The sequence below is a fragment of the Ranitomeya variabilis genome, chromosome 2, assembly GCF_051348905.1.
Source record: "Ranitomeya variabilis isolate aRanVar5 chromosome 2, aRanVar5.hap1, whole genome shotgun sequence".
Classification (NCBI taxonomy): domain Eukaryota; kingdom Metazoa; phylum Chordata; class Amphibia; order Anura; family Dendrobatidae; genus Ranitomeya; species Ranitomeya variabilis.
The window spans coordinates 448,382,372-448,396,223 of NC_135233.1; the positions used below are offsets into that span (position 1 = coordinate 448,382,372).

Consider the following 13,852-nt stretch of genomic DNA (forward strand, 5'->3'; position numbering starts at 1 on the left):
GTCATATAGACCTCTCAAACGGATTTCAAATGTGAGGTGGTCCCTAAAAAAAAAAAAAAATGGTTTTGTAAATTTTGTTAGAACAATTATAAAATCGCTGGTCAACTTTTAACCCTTATAACTTCCTAACAAAAAAAAATATGTTTCCAAAATTGTGCTGATGTAAAGTAGACATGAGGGAAATGTTATTAACTATTTTGTGCTACACGACTCTCTGATTTAAGGGCATAAGAATTAAAAGTTTGAAAGTGTCAAAATTTTCAAACTTTTTTGCCAATTTTTTTTTGTCCCGAAAAAATCTCAGAATCAGTGGGATCCGTTGAAGCGTTCCAAAGTTATAACTTAATCAAATGACAGTGGTCAGAATTGTAAAATTTGGCTTCGTCATTAAGGGGTTAATACGTAAAGGAAAATGATGCAACTTCCTGATATACTTCTATTTTAATTCCCCACCACTTTCAAGACCACCGCTTCTGGTCAAGGAATGGGAACACCCTTGTTTTTTTATCCAGATACTGACATTTTTCTGTATGTCTAAACCCCACACATCCAAAGACGTGCTACCATTCTATGCAGTTTATGAAAATATACAACAAGGGAGCTAAATACTATATCCAGTTGTGTGGTAAAACCAAATATAAAAGTATACTCTTAACATATATATGTAATATCCACACAACTCAAGAGGACCGGAATACTTATGTAAACCAACAGGACAGTCGGTAGATACCATGAGGTGAAAATATCAATATCCAGAGGACGAAAATGTGTATACAGTAAATATAAGGCAAATGGTATTCTGCTTTAATGGCATACATCATAAATGATAGACACCAATCTACATAGGAAGTATATGATGCAGGATTCAGGCTTTTTCCTATTTAGGACTACAGTTTAACTCCCTGCCTTTGGCATAATATTGAGTTATATAGACTACATTAACTAAGCATTCACACGTAATTGCTCTATGTTTTTACAAAAACAAATCCCTTCAAAACGAAGGGTATATGTACCACCCAGCAAGACTTCCACATGTAGTGGGATCTATGCAATAAAGCGATCTCCACTATGGTACTAATATGAAATAAATTTTATTGAACATAATGCTAAAATACAAATAGGATAAAATTACTACATGTAAGAAAGGTACACAATCCAATTAACCCCTTCCCGACCCATGACGCCTATGTGGCGTCATGGAATGATCGCATCCCTGCAGATCGGGTGAAAGGGTTAATTCCTATTTTACCCGATCTGCAGGGAGAGGGGGAGTTGTACTTCAGCCTAGGGGGGGTGGCTTTGCCCCCACGTGGCTACGATCGCTCTGATTGGCTGTTGAAAGTGCAACAGCCAATCAGAGCAATTTGCAATATTTCACCTATGAAAATGGTGAAATATTGCAATCCAGCCATGGCCGATGCTGCAATAGCATCTGCCATGGCTGGAAATCATGTTCTGCCCCCCCCCACCGCCCCCGATCTCCTCCCCAGTCCTCTGTTCTGTCCGGTACCCCCCTCCGTCCCCCTGTTCGCTCCCCCGTGCTCCTGTCCGCTCCCCCCGTCCTCCGATCCCCCCCCCCTGTGCTCCGATCCACCCCCCCACCACCCCCTCATACTTACCGATCCTCCCGAAGTCGGTCCGTCTTCTCCCTGGGCGCCGCCATCTTCCAAGATGGCGGGCGCATGCTCAGTGCGCCCGCCGAATCTGCCAGCTGGCAGATTCGTTACAAGTACATTTTGATCGCTGTGGTAGCTTCTACCACAGCGATCAAAATAAAAAAAATAATAAATAAACCCCCCCCCTTTATCACCCCCATAGGTAGGGACAATAATAAAATAAAGAAAATATTTTTTTTTCTTTTTCCACTAGGGTTAGGGTTAGAACTAGGGTTAGAACTAGGGGTAGGGTTAGGGGTAGGGTTAGGGTTACGGGTAGGGTTAGGGTTAGGGGTAGGGTTATGGCATGTGCACACAGAGCGGATCGGCCGCGGATCCGCAGCGGATCGGCTGCGGATCGGCAGCGGATCCGCAGCGGATCGGCCGCGGATCCGCAGCGGATCGGCCGCGGATCCGCAGCGGATCGGCCGCGGATCTGCAGCGGATTGGCCGCGGATCCGCAGCGGATTGGCCGCAGATCTGCAGCGGATTGGCTGCTGCGAATTCGAAGCAGTTTTCCATCAGGTTTACAGTACCATGTACACCTAAGGAAAACCAAATCCGCTGTGCCCATGGTGCGGAAAATTCCGTGCAGAAACGCTGCATTGTATTTTCCGCAGCATGTCAATTCTTTGTGCGGATTCCGCAGCGTTTTACACCTGTTCCTCAATAGGAATCTGCAGGTGAAATCCGCACAAAAAAACACTGGAAATCTGCTGTAAATCCGCAGGCAAAACGCAGTGCCTTTTACCTGCAGATTTTTCAAAAATCGTGTGGAAAAATCTCACACGAATCCGCAACGTGGGCACATAGCCTTAGGGTTAGGGTTGGAATTAGAGTTAGGGTTGGAATTAGGGCTAGGGTTTGAAATAGGGTTAAGATTAGGCTTGTGGTTAGGGTTACGGATAGGGTTAGGGGTGTGTTGGGGTTACAGTTGTGGTTAGGGTTGGGATTAGGGTTACGGTTGGGATTAGGGTTAGGATTAGGGTTGGAATTAGGGTTACGGTTGTGTTGCGGTTAGGGTTGTGGTTAGGGGTGTGTTGGGGTTAGGGTTGTGATTAGGGTTATGGCTACAGTTGGGATTAGGATTAGGGGTGTGTTGGGGTTAGTGTTGAAGTTAGAATTGAGGGGTTTCCACTGTTTAGGCACATCAGGGGTCTCCAAACGCAACATGGCGCCACCATTGATTCCAGCCAATCTTGCGTTCAAAAAGTCAAATGGTGCTCCCGCCCTTCCAAGCCCCGAAGTGCGCCCAAACAGTGGTTTACCCCCACATATGGGGTATCAGCGTACTCACAACAAACTGGGCAACAAATATTGGTGTCCAAATTCTCCTGTTACCCTTGTGAAAATAAAAAATTGCTTGCTAAAACATCTTTTTTGAGGAAAGAAAAATGATTTTTTATTTTCACGGCTCTGCGTTGTAAACTTCTGTGAAGCACTTGGGGGTTGAACGTGCTCACCACACATCTAGATAAGTTCCTTAGGGGGTCTAGTTTCCAAAATGGGGTCACTTGTGGGGGGTTTCTACTGTTTAGGCATATCAGGGGCTCTGCAAACGTAACCTGATGCCCGCAGAGCATTCCATCAAAGTCTGCATTTCAAAACGTCACTACTTCCCTTCCGAACCCCGACGTGTGCCAAAACAGTGGTTTACCCCCACATATGGGGTATCAGCGTACTCAGGAGAAACTGGACAACAACTTTTGGGGTCCAATTTCTCCTGTTACCCTTGGGAAAATAAAAAATTGTGGGCTAAAAAAATCATTTTTGAGAAAAGAAAAATTATTTTTTATTTTCATGGCTCTGCGTTATAAACTTCTGTGAAGCACCTGGGGGTTTTAAGTGCTCACTATGCATCTAGATAAGTTCCTTGGGGGGTCTAGTTTCCAAAATGGGGTCACTTGTAGGGGAGCTCCAATGTTTAGGCACACAGGGGCTCTCCAAACGCGACATGGTGTCCGCTAACGATTGGAGCTAATTTTCCATTCAAAAAGTCAAATGGCGCTCCTTCCCTTCCGAGCCTTACCATGTGCCCAAACAGTGGTTTACCCCCACATGTGAGGTATTGGTGTACTCAGAAGAAATTGTCCAACAAATTTTAGGATCCATTTTATCCTGTTGCCCATGTGAAAATGAAAAAATTGAGGCTAAAATAATTTTTTTGTGAAAAAAAAGTACTTTTTCATTTTTACGGATCAATTTGTGAAGCACCTGGGGGTTTTAAGTGCTCACTATGCATCTAGATAAGTTCCTTGGGGGGTCTAGTTTCCAAAATGTGGTCACTTGTGGGGGAGCTCCAATGTTTAGGCACACGGGGGCTCTCCAAACGCGACATGGTGTCCGCTAAAGATTGGAGCCAATTTTTCATTCAAAAAGTCAAATGGCGCTCCTTCCCTTCCGAGCCCTGCCGTGCGCCCAAACAGTGGTTTACCCCCACATATGAGGTATCAGCGTACTCAGGACAAATTGGACAACAACGTTCATGGTCCAGTTTCTCCTTTTACCCTTGGGAAAATAAAAAATTGTTGCTAAAAGATCATTTTTGTGACTAAAAAGTTAAATGTTCATTTTTTACTTCCATGTTGCTTCTGCTGCTGTGAAACACCTGAAGGGTTAATAAACTTCTTGAATGTGGTTTTGAGCACCTTGAGGGGTGCAGTTTTTAGAATGGTGTCACTTTTGGGTATTTTCAGCCATATAGAACCCTCAAACTGACTTCAAATGTGAGGTGGTCCCTAAAAAAAATGGTTTTGTAAATTTTGTTGTAAAAATGAGAAATCACTGGTCAAATTTTAACCCTTATAACTTCCTAGCAAAAAAAAAATGTGTTTCCAAAATTGTGCTGATGTAAAGTAGACATGTGGGAAATGTTATTTATTAACTATTTTGTGTCACATAACTCTCTGGTTTAACAGAATAAAAATTAAAAATGTGAAAATTGCGAAATTTTCAAAATTTTTGCCAAATTTCCGTTTTTTTCACAAATAAATTCAGAAATTATCGACCTAAATTTACCACTAACATGAAGCCCAATATGTCACGAAAAAACAATCTCAGAATCGCTAGGATCCGTTGAAGCGTTCCTGAGTTATTACCTCATAAAGGGACACTGGTCAGAATTGCAAAAAACGGCAAGGTCATGAAGGGGTTAAAGGGACTATACTGCCATGGGAGATTGCAAGATGGCTCAGGCTGAATACAGTATATATGCAGTGAAAAATACCTATGCCATGATATGAGAGTCCATGGATAGAAAGCTGCCTCTATCAACGATACCTAGCTTAATAATATAGTGTCCTAAATCAGACCCCACAAAAATACATGGCATATACTAGAGGTAGTGGAAGGATATTACCTTACTGTTCGCCTGCTGCAATAACCCCGGCGTCCCTCTGCCCCGACGCGCGTTTCGCGTTAGCTTCTTCTGGAGGCGTGACTACAGTTTAACTCCCTGCCTTTGGCATAATATTGAGTTATATAGACTACATTAACTACATTAACTAAGCATGTTAGTGTCTATCAGATACTACTTTGTGAAATATAACCTCATATAGCATTTGCACTTTACTTCGTAACCTAACTACACTATTCATTGGTTAATATTTGATATAGCATTTGCACTTTTATTGAATAATCTGGTTCCACTATTAATAAACATTTGACATGAGTACTGGATAGATTTGGGTGTTACTTATTATAAGCCAATCTGCATGGACCTTATACCACTGGCCTTATATTTATCTGTATACAAATTTTCTTCCTCTGGATATTGATTTATACCTATATGGGTATGGCCCCTTATTTTTATTATATGATTTATATATTTCTTTTACGCAGTGTCTGTAATTCTATTGATTATCTCCTGATTCAAATGAATACACTAATGATGCACTAATTTGATGTACTGAGACTTCAATGGTCAGGTCGTATCGCTGGTCGTGATCGTTGGTAAATCGTTATGTGAGACGGTACCCTTAGGGTTGGAATTAGGGCTAGGGTTGGAAATAGGGTTAAGATTAGGCTTGTGGTTAGGGTTAAGGATAGGGTTGTGTTGGGGTTACAGTTGTGGGTAGGGTTGGGATTAGGGTTAGGATTAGGGTTGGATTTAGGGTTACGGGTGTGTTGGGGTTAGGGTTGTGGTTAGGGGTGTGTTGGGGTTAGGGTTGTGATTAGGGTTATGGCTACAGTTGGGATTAGGGTTAGGGGTGTGTTGGGGTTAGTGTTGAAGTTAGAATTGAGGGGTTTCCACTGTTTAGGCACATCAGGGGTCTCCAAACGCAACATGGCGCCACCATTGATTCCAGCCAATCTTGCGTTCAAAAAGTCAAATGGTGCGCCCTCCCTTCCAAGCCCCGACGTGCGCCCAAACAGTGGTTTACCCCCACATATGGGATACCAGCGTACTCAGGACAAACTGGGCAACAACTATTGGGGTCCAATTTCTCCTGTTAGACTTGCAAAAATAAAAAATTACTTGCTAAAACATAATTTTTGAGGAAAGAACAATTATTTTTTATTTTCACGGCTCTGCGTTGTAAACTTCTGTGAAGCACTTGGGGGTTGAACGTGCTCACCACACATCTAGATAAGTTCTTTGGGGGGTCTAGTTTCCAAAATGGGGTCACTTATGGGGTGTTTCTACTGTTTAGGCACATCAGGGGCTCTGCAAATGCAATGTGATGCCCGAAGACCATTCCATCAAAGTCTGCATTTCAAATGTCACTACTTCCCTTCCGAGCCCCGGCATGTGCCCAAACAGTGGTTTACCCCCACATATGGGGTATCAGCGTACTCAGGAGAAACTGGACAACAACTTTTGGGGTCAAATTTTTCCTGTTACCCTTGGGAAAATTAAAAAATTCTGGGCTAAAAAAATATTTTTGAGGAAAGAAAACACATTTATTATTTTCACGGCTCTGCGTTATAAACTTCTGTGAAGCACTTGGGGGTTCAAAGTGCTCACCACACATCTAGATAAGTTCCCTTGGGGGTCTAGTTTCCAAAGTGGGGTCACTTGTGGGGAGTTCCTACTGTTTAGGCACATCAGGGGCTCTGCAAACGCAACGTGACGCCCGCAGAGCATTCCATTAAAGTCTGCATTTCAAAACGTCACTACTTCCCTTCCGATCCCCAACGTGTGCCAAAACAGTGGTTTACCCCCACATATGGGGTATCCGCGTACTCAGGAGAAACTGCACAACAACTTTTGGGGTCCAATTTCTCCTGTTACCCTTGGGAAAATAAAAAATTGTGGGTTAAAAAATCATTTTTGAGGAAAGAAAAATAATTTTTTATTTTCATGGCTCTGCGTTATAAACTTCTGTGAAGCACTTGGGGGTTCAAAGTGCTCACCACACATCTAGATTAGTTCCTTGGGAGGTCTAGTTTCCAAAATGGGGTCACTTGTGCAGGAGCTCCAATGTTTAGGCACACAGGGGCTCTCCAAACGCAACATGGTGTCCGCTAATGATTGAAGCTAATTTCCCATTCAAAAAGCCAAATGGCGTGCCTTCCCTTCCGAGCCCTGCCGTGCGCCCAAACAGTGGTTTACCCCCACATATGGGGTATCATCGTACTCAGGACAAACTGGACAACAACATTTGGGGTCCAATTTCTCCTATTATCCTTGGGAAAATAAATAACTCCGGGCTAAAAATCATTTTTGAGGAAAGCAAAATAATTTTTTATTTTCATGGCTCTGCGTTATAAACTTCTGTGAAGCACCTGGGGGTTTTCAGTGCTCACTATGCATCTAGATTAGTTCCTTGGGGGGTCTAGTTTCCAAAATGGGGTCACTTGTGGGGGAGCTCCAATGTTTAGGCACACTGGGGCTCTCCAAACGCGACATGGTGTCCACTAACGATTGGAGCTAATTTTCCATTCAAAAAGTCAAATGGCGCGCCTTCCCTTCCGAGCCTTGCCGTGCACCCAAACAGTGGTTTACCCCCATATATGAGGTATCGGCGTACTCAGAAGAAATTGCCCAACAAATTTTAGGATCCATTTTATCCTGTTGCCCATGTGAAAATGAAAAAATTGAGGCTAAAAAAAATTTTGTGTGAAAAAAAAAGTACTTTTTCATTTTTACGGATTAATTTGTAAAGCACCTGGGGGTTTAAAGTGCTCACTATGCTTCTAGATTAGTTTCTTGGGGGGTCTAGTTTCCAAAATGGGGTCACTTGTGGGGGAGCTCCAATGTTTAGGCACACGGGGGCTCTCCAAACGCGACATGGTGTCCGCTAAAGATTGGAGCCAATTTATCATTCAAAAAGTCAAATGGCGCTCCTTCCCTTCCGAGCCCTGCCGTGCGCCCAAACAGTGGTTTACCCCCACATATGAGGTATCAGCGTACTCAGGACAAATTGGACAACAACATTCGTGGTCCAGTTTCTCCTTTTACCCTTGGGAAAATAAAAAAATTGTTGCGAAAAGATCATTTTTGTGACTAAAAAGTTAAATGTTAATTTTTCCCCTCCATGTTGCTTCTGCTGCTGTGAAACACCTGAAGGGTTAATAAACTTCTTGAATGTGGTTTTGAGCACCTTGAGGGGTGCAGTTTTTAGAATGGTGTCACTTTTGGGCATTTTCAGCCATATAGAACCCTCAAACTGACTTCAAATGTGAGGTGGTCCCTAAAAAAAATGGTTTTGTAAATTTTGTTGTAAAAATGAGAAATCACTGGTCAAATTTTAACCCTTATAACTTCCTAGCAAAAAAAAAATTTGTTTCCAAAATTGTGCTGATGTAAAGTAGACATGTGGGAAATGTTATTTAATAACTATTTTGTGTCACATAACTCTCTGGTTTAACAGAATAAAAATTCAAAATGTGAAAATTGCAAAATTTTCAAATTTTTGCCAAATTTCCGTTTTTTTCACAAATAAACTCAGAAATTATCGACCTAAATTTACCACTAACATGAAGCCCAATATGTCACGAAAAAACAATCTCAGAACCGCAAGGATCCGTTGAAGCGTTCCTGAGTTATTACCTCATAAAGGGACACTGGTCAGAATTGCAAAAAATGGCAAGGTCATTAAGGCCAAAATAGGCTGGGTCATGAAGGGGTTAAAAAGGTAGAACTTCAGATAAAGCTGTGATATACGAGACCCTCCCAGGCAAGTTCACAGTCATGCTTTACATCTATAACTAGCAGGATTCCGGATAAATTGTGCAAAACGTTCTAGTTGAGTTTGTATTCTTATTTTTTGTTTTTTACTTTTACAGATCAGGCCGGACAGTCACATTTTCTAGTCTGCTCCACACTTCTATTTCAGCATGCTGACTGGAATGAGTTTTTGAAACAGACTATTAAAAAACAATATCACAAAAAACATTGCGATGACAAGAAGAGACGTGTCAGCAGATGATGGACAGGACTCTCAGGAATGCTCCTGGAATGAGACATTCTATATGCCATCTACACTAGCATACCTAAAGACAGCTCTTAGATCACGCTGCAGCTGCTGGCCAAGCTTGCCAAAAAGACAGGTGCCTGCACACAGCTTTCCCCACGCAGGAATCCAGCTTCTCAGAAAAGAAGAATGAGTCAAATGGGCGGCATGACCCCAATATAAAAGGACAGGGACATGAAGCAGATAGTATGTGCAAACGGACTAACATCCTACTGCAAAATTCATTTATGGGTTAGAAAATATTCTGGATAACTTAGACCATCACAGAAAAGTTTATACATGACTTACAATTAATGAAATTTGCAGTATAAACCTGATAGGAAAACAAAGGTGTGCTACATCAGACTGCTCAGGCTGGTGGCACATGGGGTGTACTTACTGCATCCGGGTCCCGCTGCTGTTCTAGAAATGCAGAAAATTCCACCAATCTAAGCTTCGTTGTGCCGATGGAGCGCCCCTGCCATGCAGGGACTGATGAGGCAGGGGGGGCAGTGGGCTCAAATGCTGCAAGAGTCAATATATACAGTGGTTATTAGAGGAATAAGCGGTAAACATGAAAAAACTGGGGTCAATGAACGACCCAACAAGTTGAGACATTTTCACTTGTCTCTTATTGAAAAGTAATTTTGCGACTTCACTTTCCTTTCGCCATTAAAAACATTCATTCACATACAACCACATTTAGCCTGGAGGTACCTGGAGAATAAAGTATGTTCACATGTGGTGTTTTTGCTGCATTTTTTTGCAGCCAAAATTTTCACCTTTGGCAGGATGAACACTGCATGTAAACACATTAAATCGCAGTGTTTCTTTACACAGATTACATGTGTGATTTTGTCTACAACACGTTAAGAAATTTAGTTTTAGTCACCAAAAATGGAGCACATCTGTTAAGCCATGTTCACACGTTGCATTTTTGGAGGGTTTTTTTTTTTTTTTTTTTAAATCAGCAAAACCTGCTCTCGACAGTTAAGATGTCAAAAAGGAGGTTTTGCTGCATTTTTCTGATGCAGATTATCTGTTATTGGCCAGAGTACTCTGCTTAAAGGGATTGTCCACTACTAGTTTTTGGACTCATTGCTTTCTATGAGTGAAAAAAAATGCTGCAAAAACCTGCGACTTAACTGGCAGTTTTCCAATTCAGTCAGGATAAAAAGAAAACAAGTATGTGCATGAGAGGTCTGAAATCTTCGCATTTGCTGGTACTGTAAATAAAAGTTTTGATTTGCATTAAAAAAAGCAACATGTGAACATAGTCTTATGCTGTGGATTTTTCTTGAGTGAAAAAACACGCTGCAAAACACACCAAAGATTTTCAAAAACGCTGCAGTGCTCAAATTCAGTCAGGGGGGAAAAAAAGCTGTATGCATGAGATTTCTGAAATCATAGCTTTTGCTGGCACAGTAAAACGCAGCGTCTTTTCTGCAGAAAATAAATGTTGCAAAAACACCACGTGTGAACCTAGCCTAAAGGAGGAATAGAAATCCAGCGAGTGAATGTGCGGGCACTTTAAGGCTTCATGCACACTGCGATGTTACAGATCCGTATTGCATTTATCCATAATATAGAACTTATAGATAACTATAGTTACAACATGGACAGTTAGAGTAGTATTATTTTACATGATGCACGCTGATTTTTTTCCTCAGTTATCTCGATAAATATAAATCGTATCTTGTGCAATCTTCTGCAGCTTTTAAGGGACGTCAGCCTTAGAAGCATTGGAAGTAAACTTAGGTGCGATAAAGAGTAACTACAGGTCAGTGACAATCTAATCAGATATGATGTACAGGCCAAAGGACCGGCCATTACTGAGCAGACTTTCCTCTTCTGCTTACAGCCCGGACTGCACTAATACAGTTACATTATCCTGGATGTCAAACTGTCCAGTCATTGAGAGGAGGAGAGAGCACCAGGCATCGCTCTCCATTCAGCGTAATGCTTTACCCTAGCGGCCTAATTACATTTTCTTGGAGACAAACCTGTGCTTATCATCCCTGGAGAAAAGCAGGAGGAATTTAAGCTTTTCTTGAAATGACTACACGCAAAAGGGAAAATATTTTGTCAAGAAATCGCTTTGGTACAGAAGACCTGTTAACAGTCGGCGGGATTAAAAACAATCTGCTCTATATGAATCATTCCCTGCTCCTCACATTCTGACAAATTACACGGGTGTCCTGACATTGCGGAGCCATTCTGAAGCTGCTGACAATGATGTGCTGTGTAGAGGTTACCTGTAAGAGGCGCTGTAACTGCTGGCTGGATGGGATACGTTTGCTGGACAAATGGCTTGATGCTGATAAAAAATAAATAACAGTTTACTATCAATTTAGATATTTCTAATGATGTCATTAAATATTCTTGTTTCAGAAGATAACTGACATTTTATAATTATATATTTACAATATACAATTTTTCTGTATACTATATGTATAATGTAAAGATATAGGAATTTACTGTATTTATAATTGTTAAGATTCACAACATTCCTATATATTTTATGGATTTCTAGAAGTTTTCAAGATCTCCGCTTTCTGTTAAAGAGAACCTTCACTTTTTACTACAGTGGCTAAAGATCAGTCCCGCTCCTGTGACTGAAACACAGGGACAAAGCCAGTCACAAGACCGAGCTCTGAGATCTGTCCGCAATGAGCCATGCACCAATGTGCGCATCACATGATCAACACACCTTCTCATCCAATGGTTGGAAACCATGAAGGTTCACTTTAAATGACTGCGTGCAACGATCTTAACGGGAACCTGTCACTTTGGGGTAATTTATTTCAGACATGTACTCTAGTCCCTTATTAAGAGAAACATTTCTGGCAAAGGCACACGCAAGTTATAAGAGATGCCTAATTCATTAAAGGGAATCTGTCACCCCAAAAATCGTATATGAGCTAAGCCCACCGGCATCAGGGGCTTATCTACAGCATTCTGGAATGCTGTAGATAAGCCCCCAATGTAACCTGAAAGGTAAGAAAAACAGGTTATATCATACTCACCCAGGGGCGGTCCCCGCTGCGGTCCGGTCCGATGGGCGTCGTGGTCCGGCACCTTCCATCTTCATACGATGTCCTCCTCTTCTTGTCTTCCTGCCGCGGCTCCGGCACAGGCGTACTTTGTCTTCCTTGTTGAAGGCAGAGCAAAGTACTGCAGTGCGCAGGTGCTGGGCCTCTCTGACCTTTCCTGGCGCCTGCACACTGCAGTACTTTGCTCTGCCCTCAACAGGGCGCCGGACCCGCAGCGTGAAGACCAGAAGAGGACGTCATCTGATGAAGATGGGAGACCCCGGACCGCAACGCCTATCGGACCGGACTGCAGCGGGACCGCCCCCTGGGAGAGTATAATATAACTTCTTTTTCTTACCTTTCAGGTTACATCGGGGGCTTATCTACAGCATTACAGAATGCTGTAGATAAGCCCCTGATGCCGGTGGCCTTAGCTCATATACGATTTTTGGGGTGACAGATTCCCTTTGAAGTGAACCTGTCAGCAGGTTTGTGTTCAGAAAACTACAGTGTCAGGTCGGCGCTGTTATACTGATTACATTGATACCTTGGTTGATTAAATCCGTCTTGTGGTTGTTATTTAATCTTTATTTGCAGTTTTCAGTTAATGAGATTCTCGTGCTTCGGGGCGGGGCTTTATGTGGCGCTCTGCTTACCATGCATCTTTATGGACTTATGACCCTATTTTACAGACTGCATAGAATATTGTGTGGGAAAAAAAAAAACAACATTCATCACGCAGGCGGCTGCGCCTGCATTGTAGCATGACTCAATGAATAATATGCATATATTAATTTATGATTAAGTCATAGTATTGTGTGGGGAAAAAAAAAAAAAAAAAAGATTTTAATCAAAATGGCGCTGGCGGCCGCACCTGTGCAGTAGCATCTATTGCATTCCAACAGATGCAAAAGAAAGGCCCCAGATGCATGGTAGCAGCTATCGTAGCATGATAGATTCTACAGCGCAGGTGCCGCCGACGCCATTTTGATGAAGCCAATTATTTTTTTCCTCTGTCAAAATGGCGCCGGCGGAGTAGCATCTAGCATATTCAGATACAATTCTATGCAGCAGTATGTAAAATAGGGGGCAGGTCACTGAAAGATGCATATGTAAGCAGAGCACCACATAAAGCGCCGGCCATAGGCCACCCCAGAGCACAAGCATATCATTAACTGAAAACTTAACCCCTTAAGCCGCGAGGGTGGTTTGCACGTTAATGACCGGGCCAATTTTTACGATTCTGACATTGTTTTCTCGTGACATAATGTACTTCATGACAGTGGTAAAATTTCTTCGATATAACTTGCGTTTGTGAAAAAAAACACAGAAATTTGGCGAAAATTTAGCAATTTTCTAACTATGAATTTTTATGCCCTTAAATCACAGAGATATGTCACACAAAATACTTAATAAGTAACATTTCCCACATGTCTACTTTACATCAGCACAATTTTGGAACCAAAATTTTTTTTTGTTAGGCTACGTTCACATTTGCGTTGTGCGCCGCAGCGTCGGCGCCGCAGCGCACAACGCAAACAAAAACGCGGCAAAACGCACGCTAAAACGCTGCGTTTTGCGCCGCATGCGTCGTTTTTGGCCGAAAGTTGGACGCAAAAAAAATGCAACTTGATGCGTTTCTTGCGTCCAACGCTTGCGGCCATGCGGCGCAAAACGCAGCACAACGCATGTCCATGCGCCCCCATGTTAAATATAGGGGCGCATGACGCATGCGGCGCTGCTGCGGCGCCCGACGCTGCGGCGCTGA

At 42.4% G+C, this 13,852-nt stretch overlaps 1 protein-coding gene across 5 annotated transcripts in view; it reads right to left on the bottom strand.

Annotated features, from left to right (window-relative positions):
• Positions 1–13,852, bottom strand: part of TEAD1 (TEA domain transcription factor 1) — a 345,319-nt gene that overhangs the window by 42,063 nt on the left and 289,404 nt on the right. For all 5 annotated transcript variants that reach the window (XM_077287236.1, XM_077287235.1, XM_077287239.1 and 2 more), the window contains 2 exons: positions 11,308–11,369; positions 9,453–9,577 (listed from right to left, as the gene is read on the bottom strand). In XM_077287236.1, the coding sequence (XP_077143351.1) occupies positions 9,453–9,577; positions 11,308–11,369 (187 nt within the window). The remainder of the gene's footprint in view (positions 1–9,452; positions 9,578–11,307; positions 11,370–13,852) is intronic.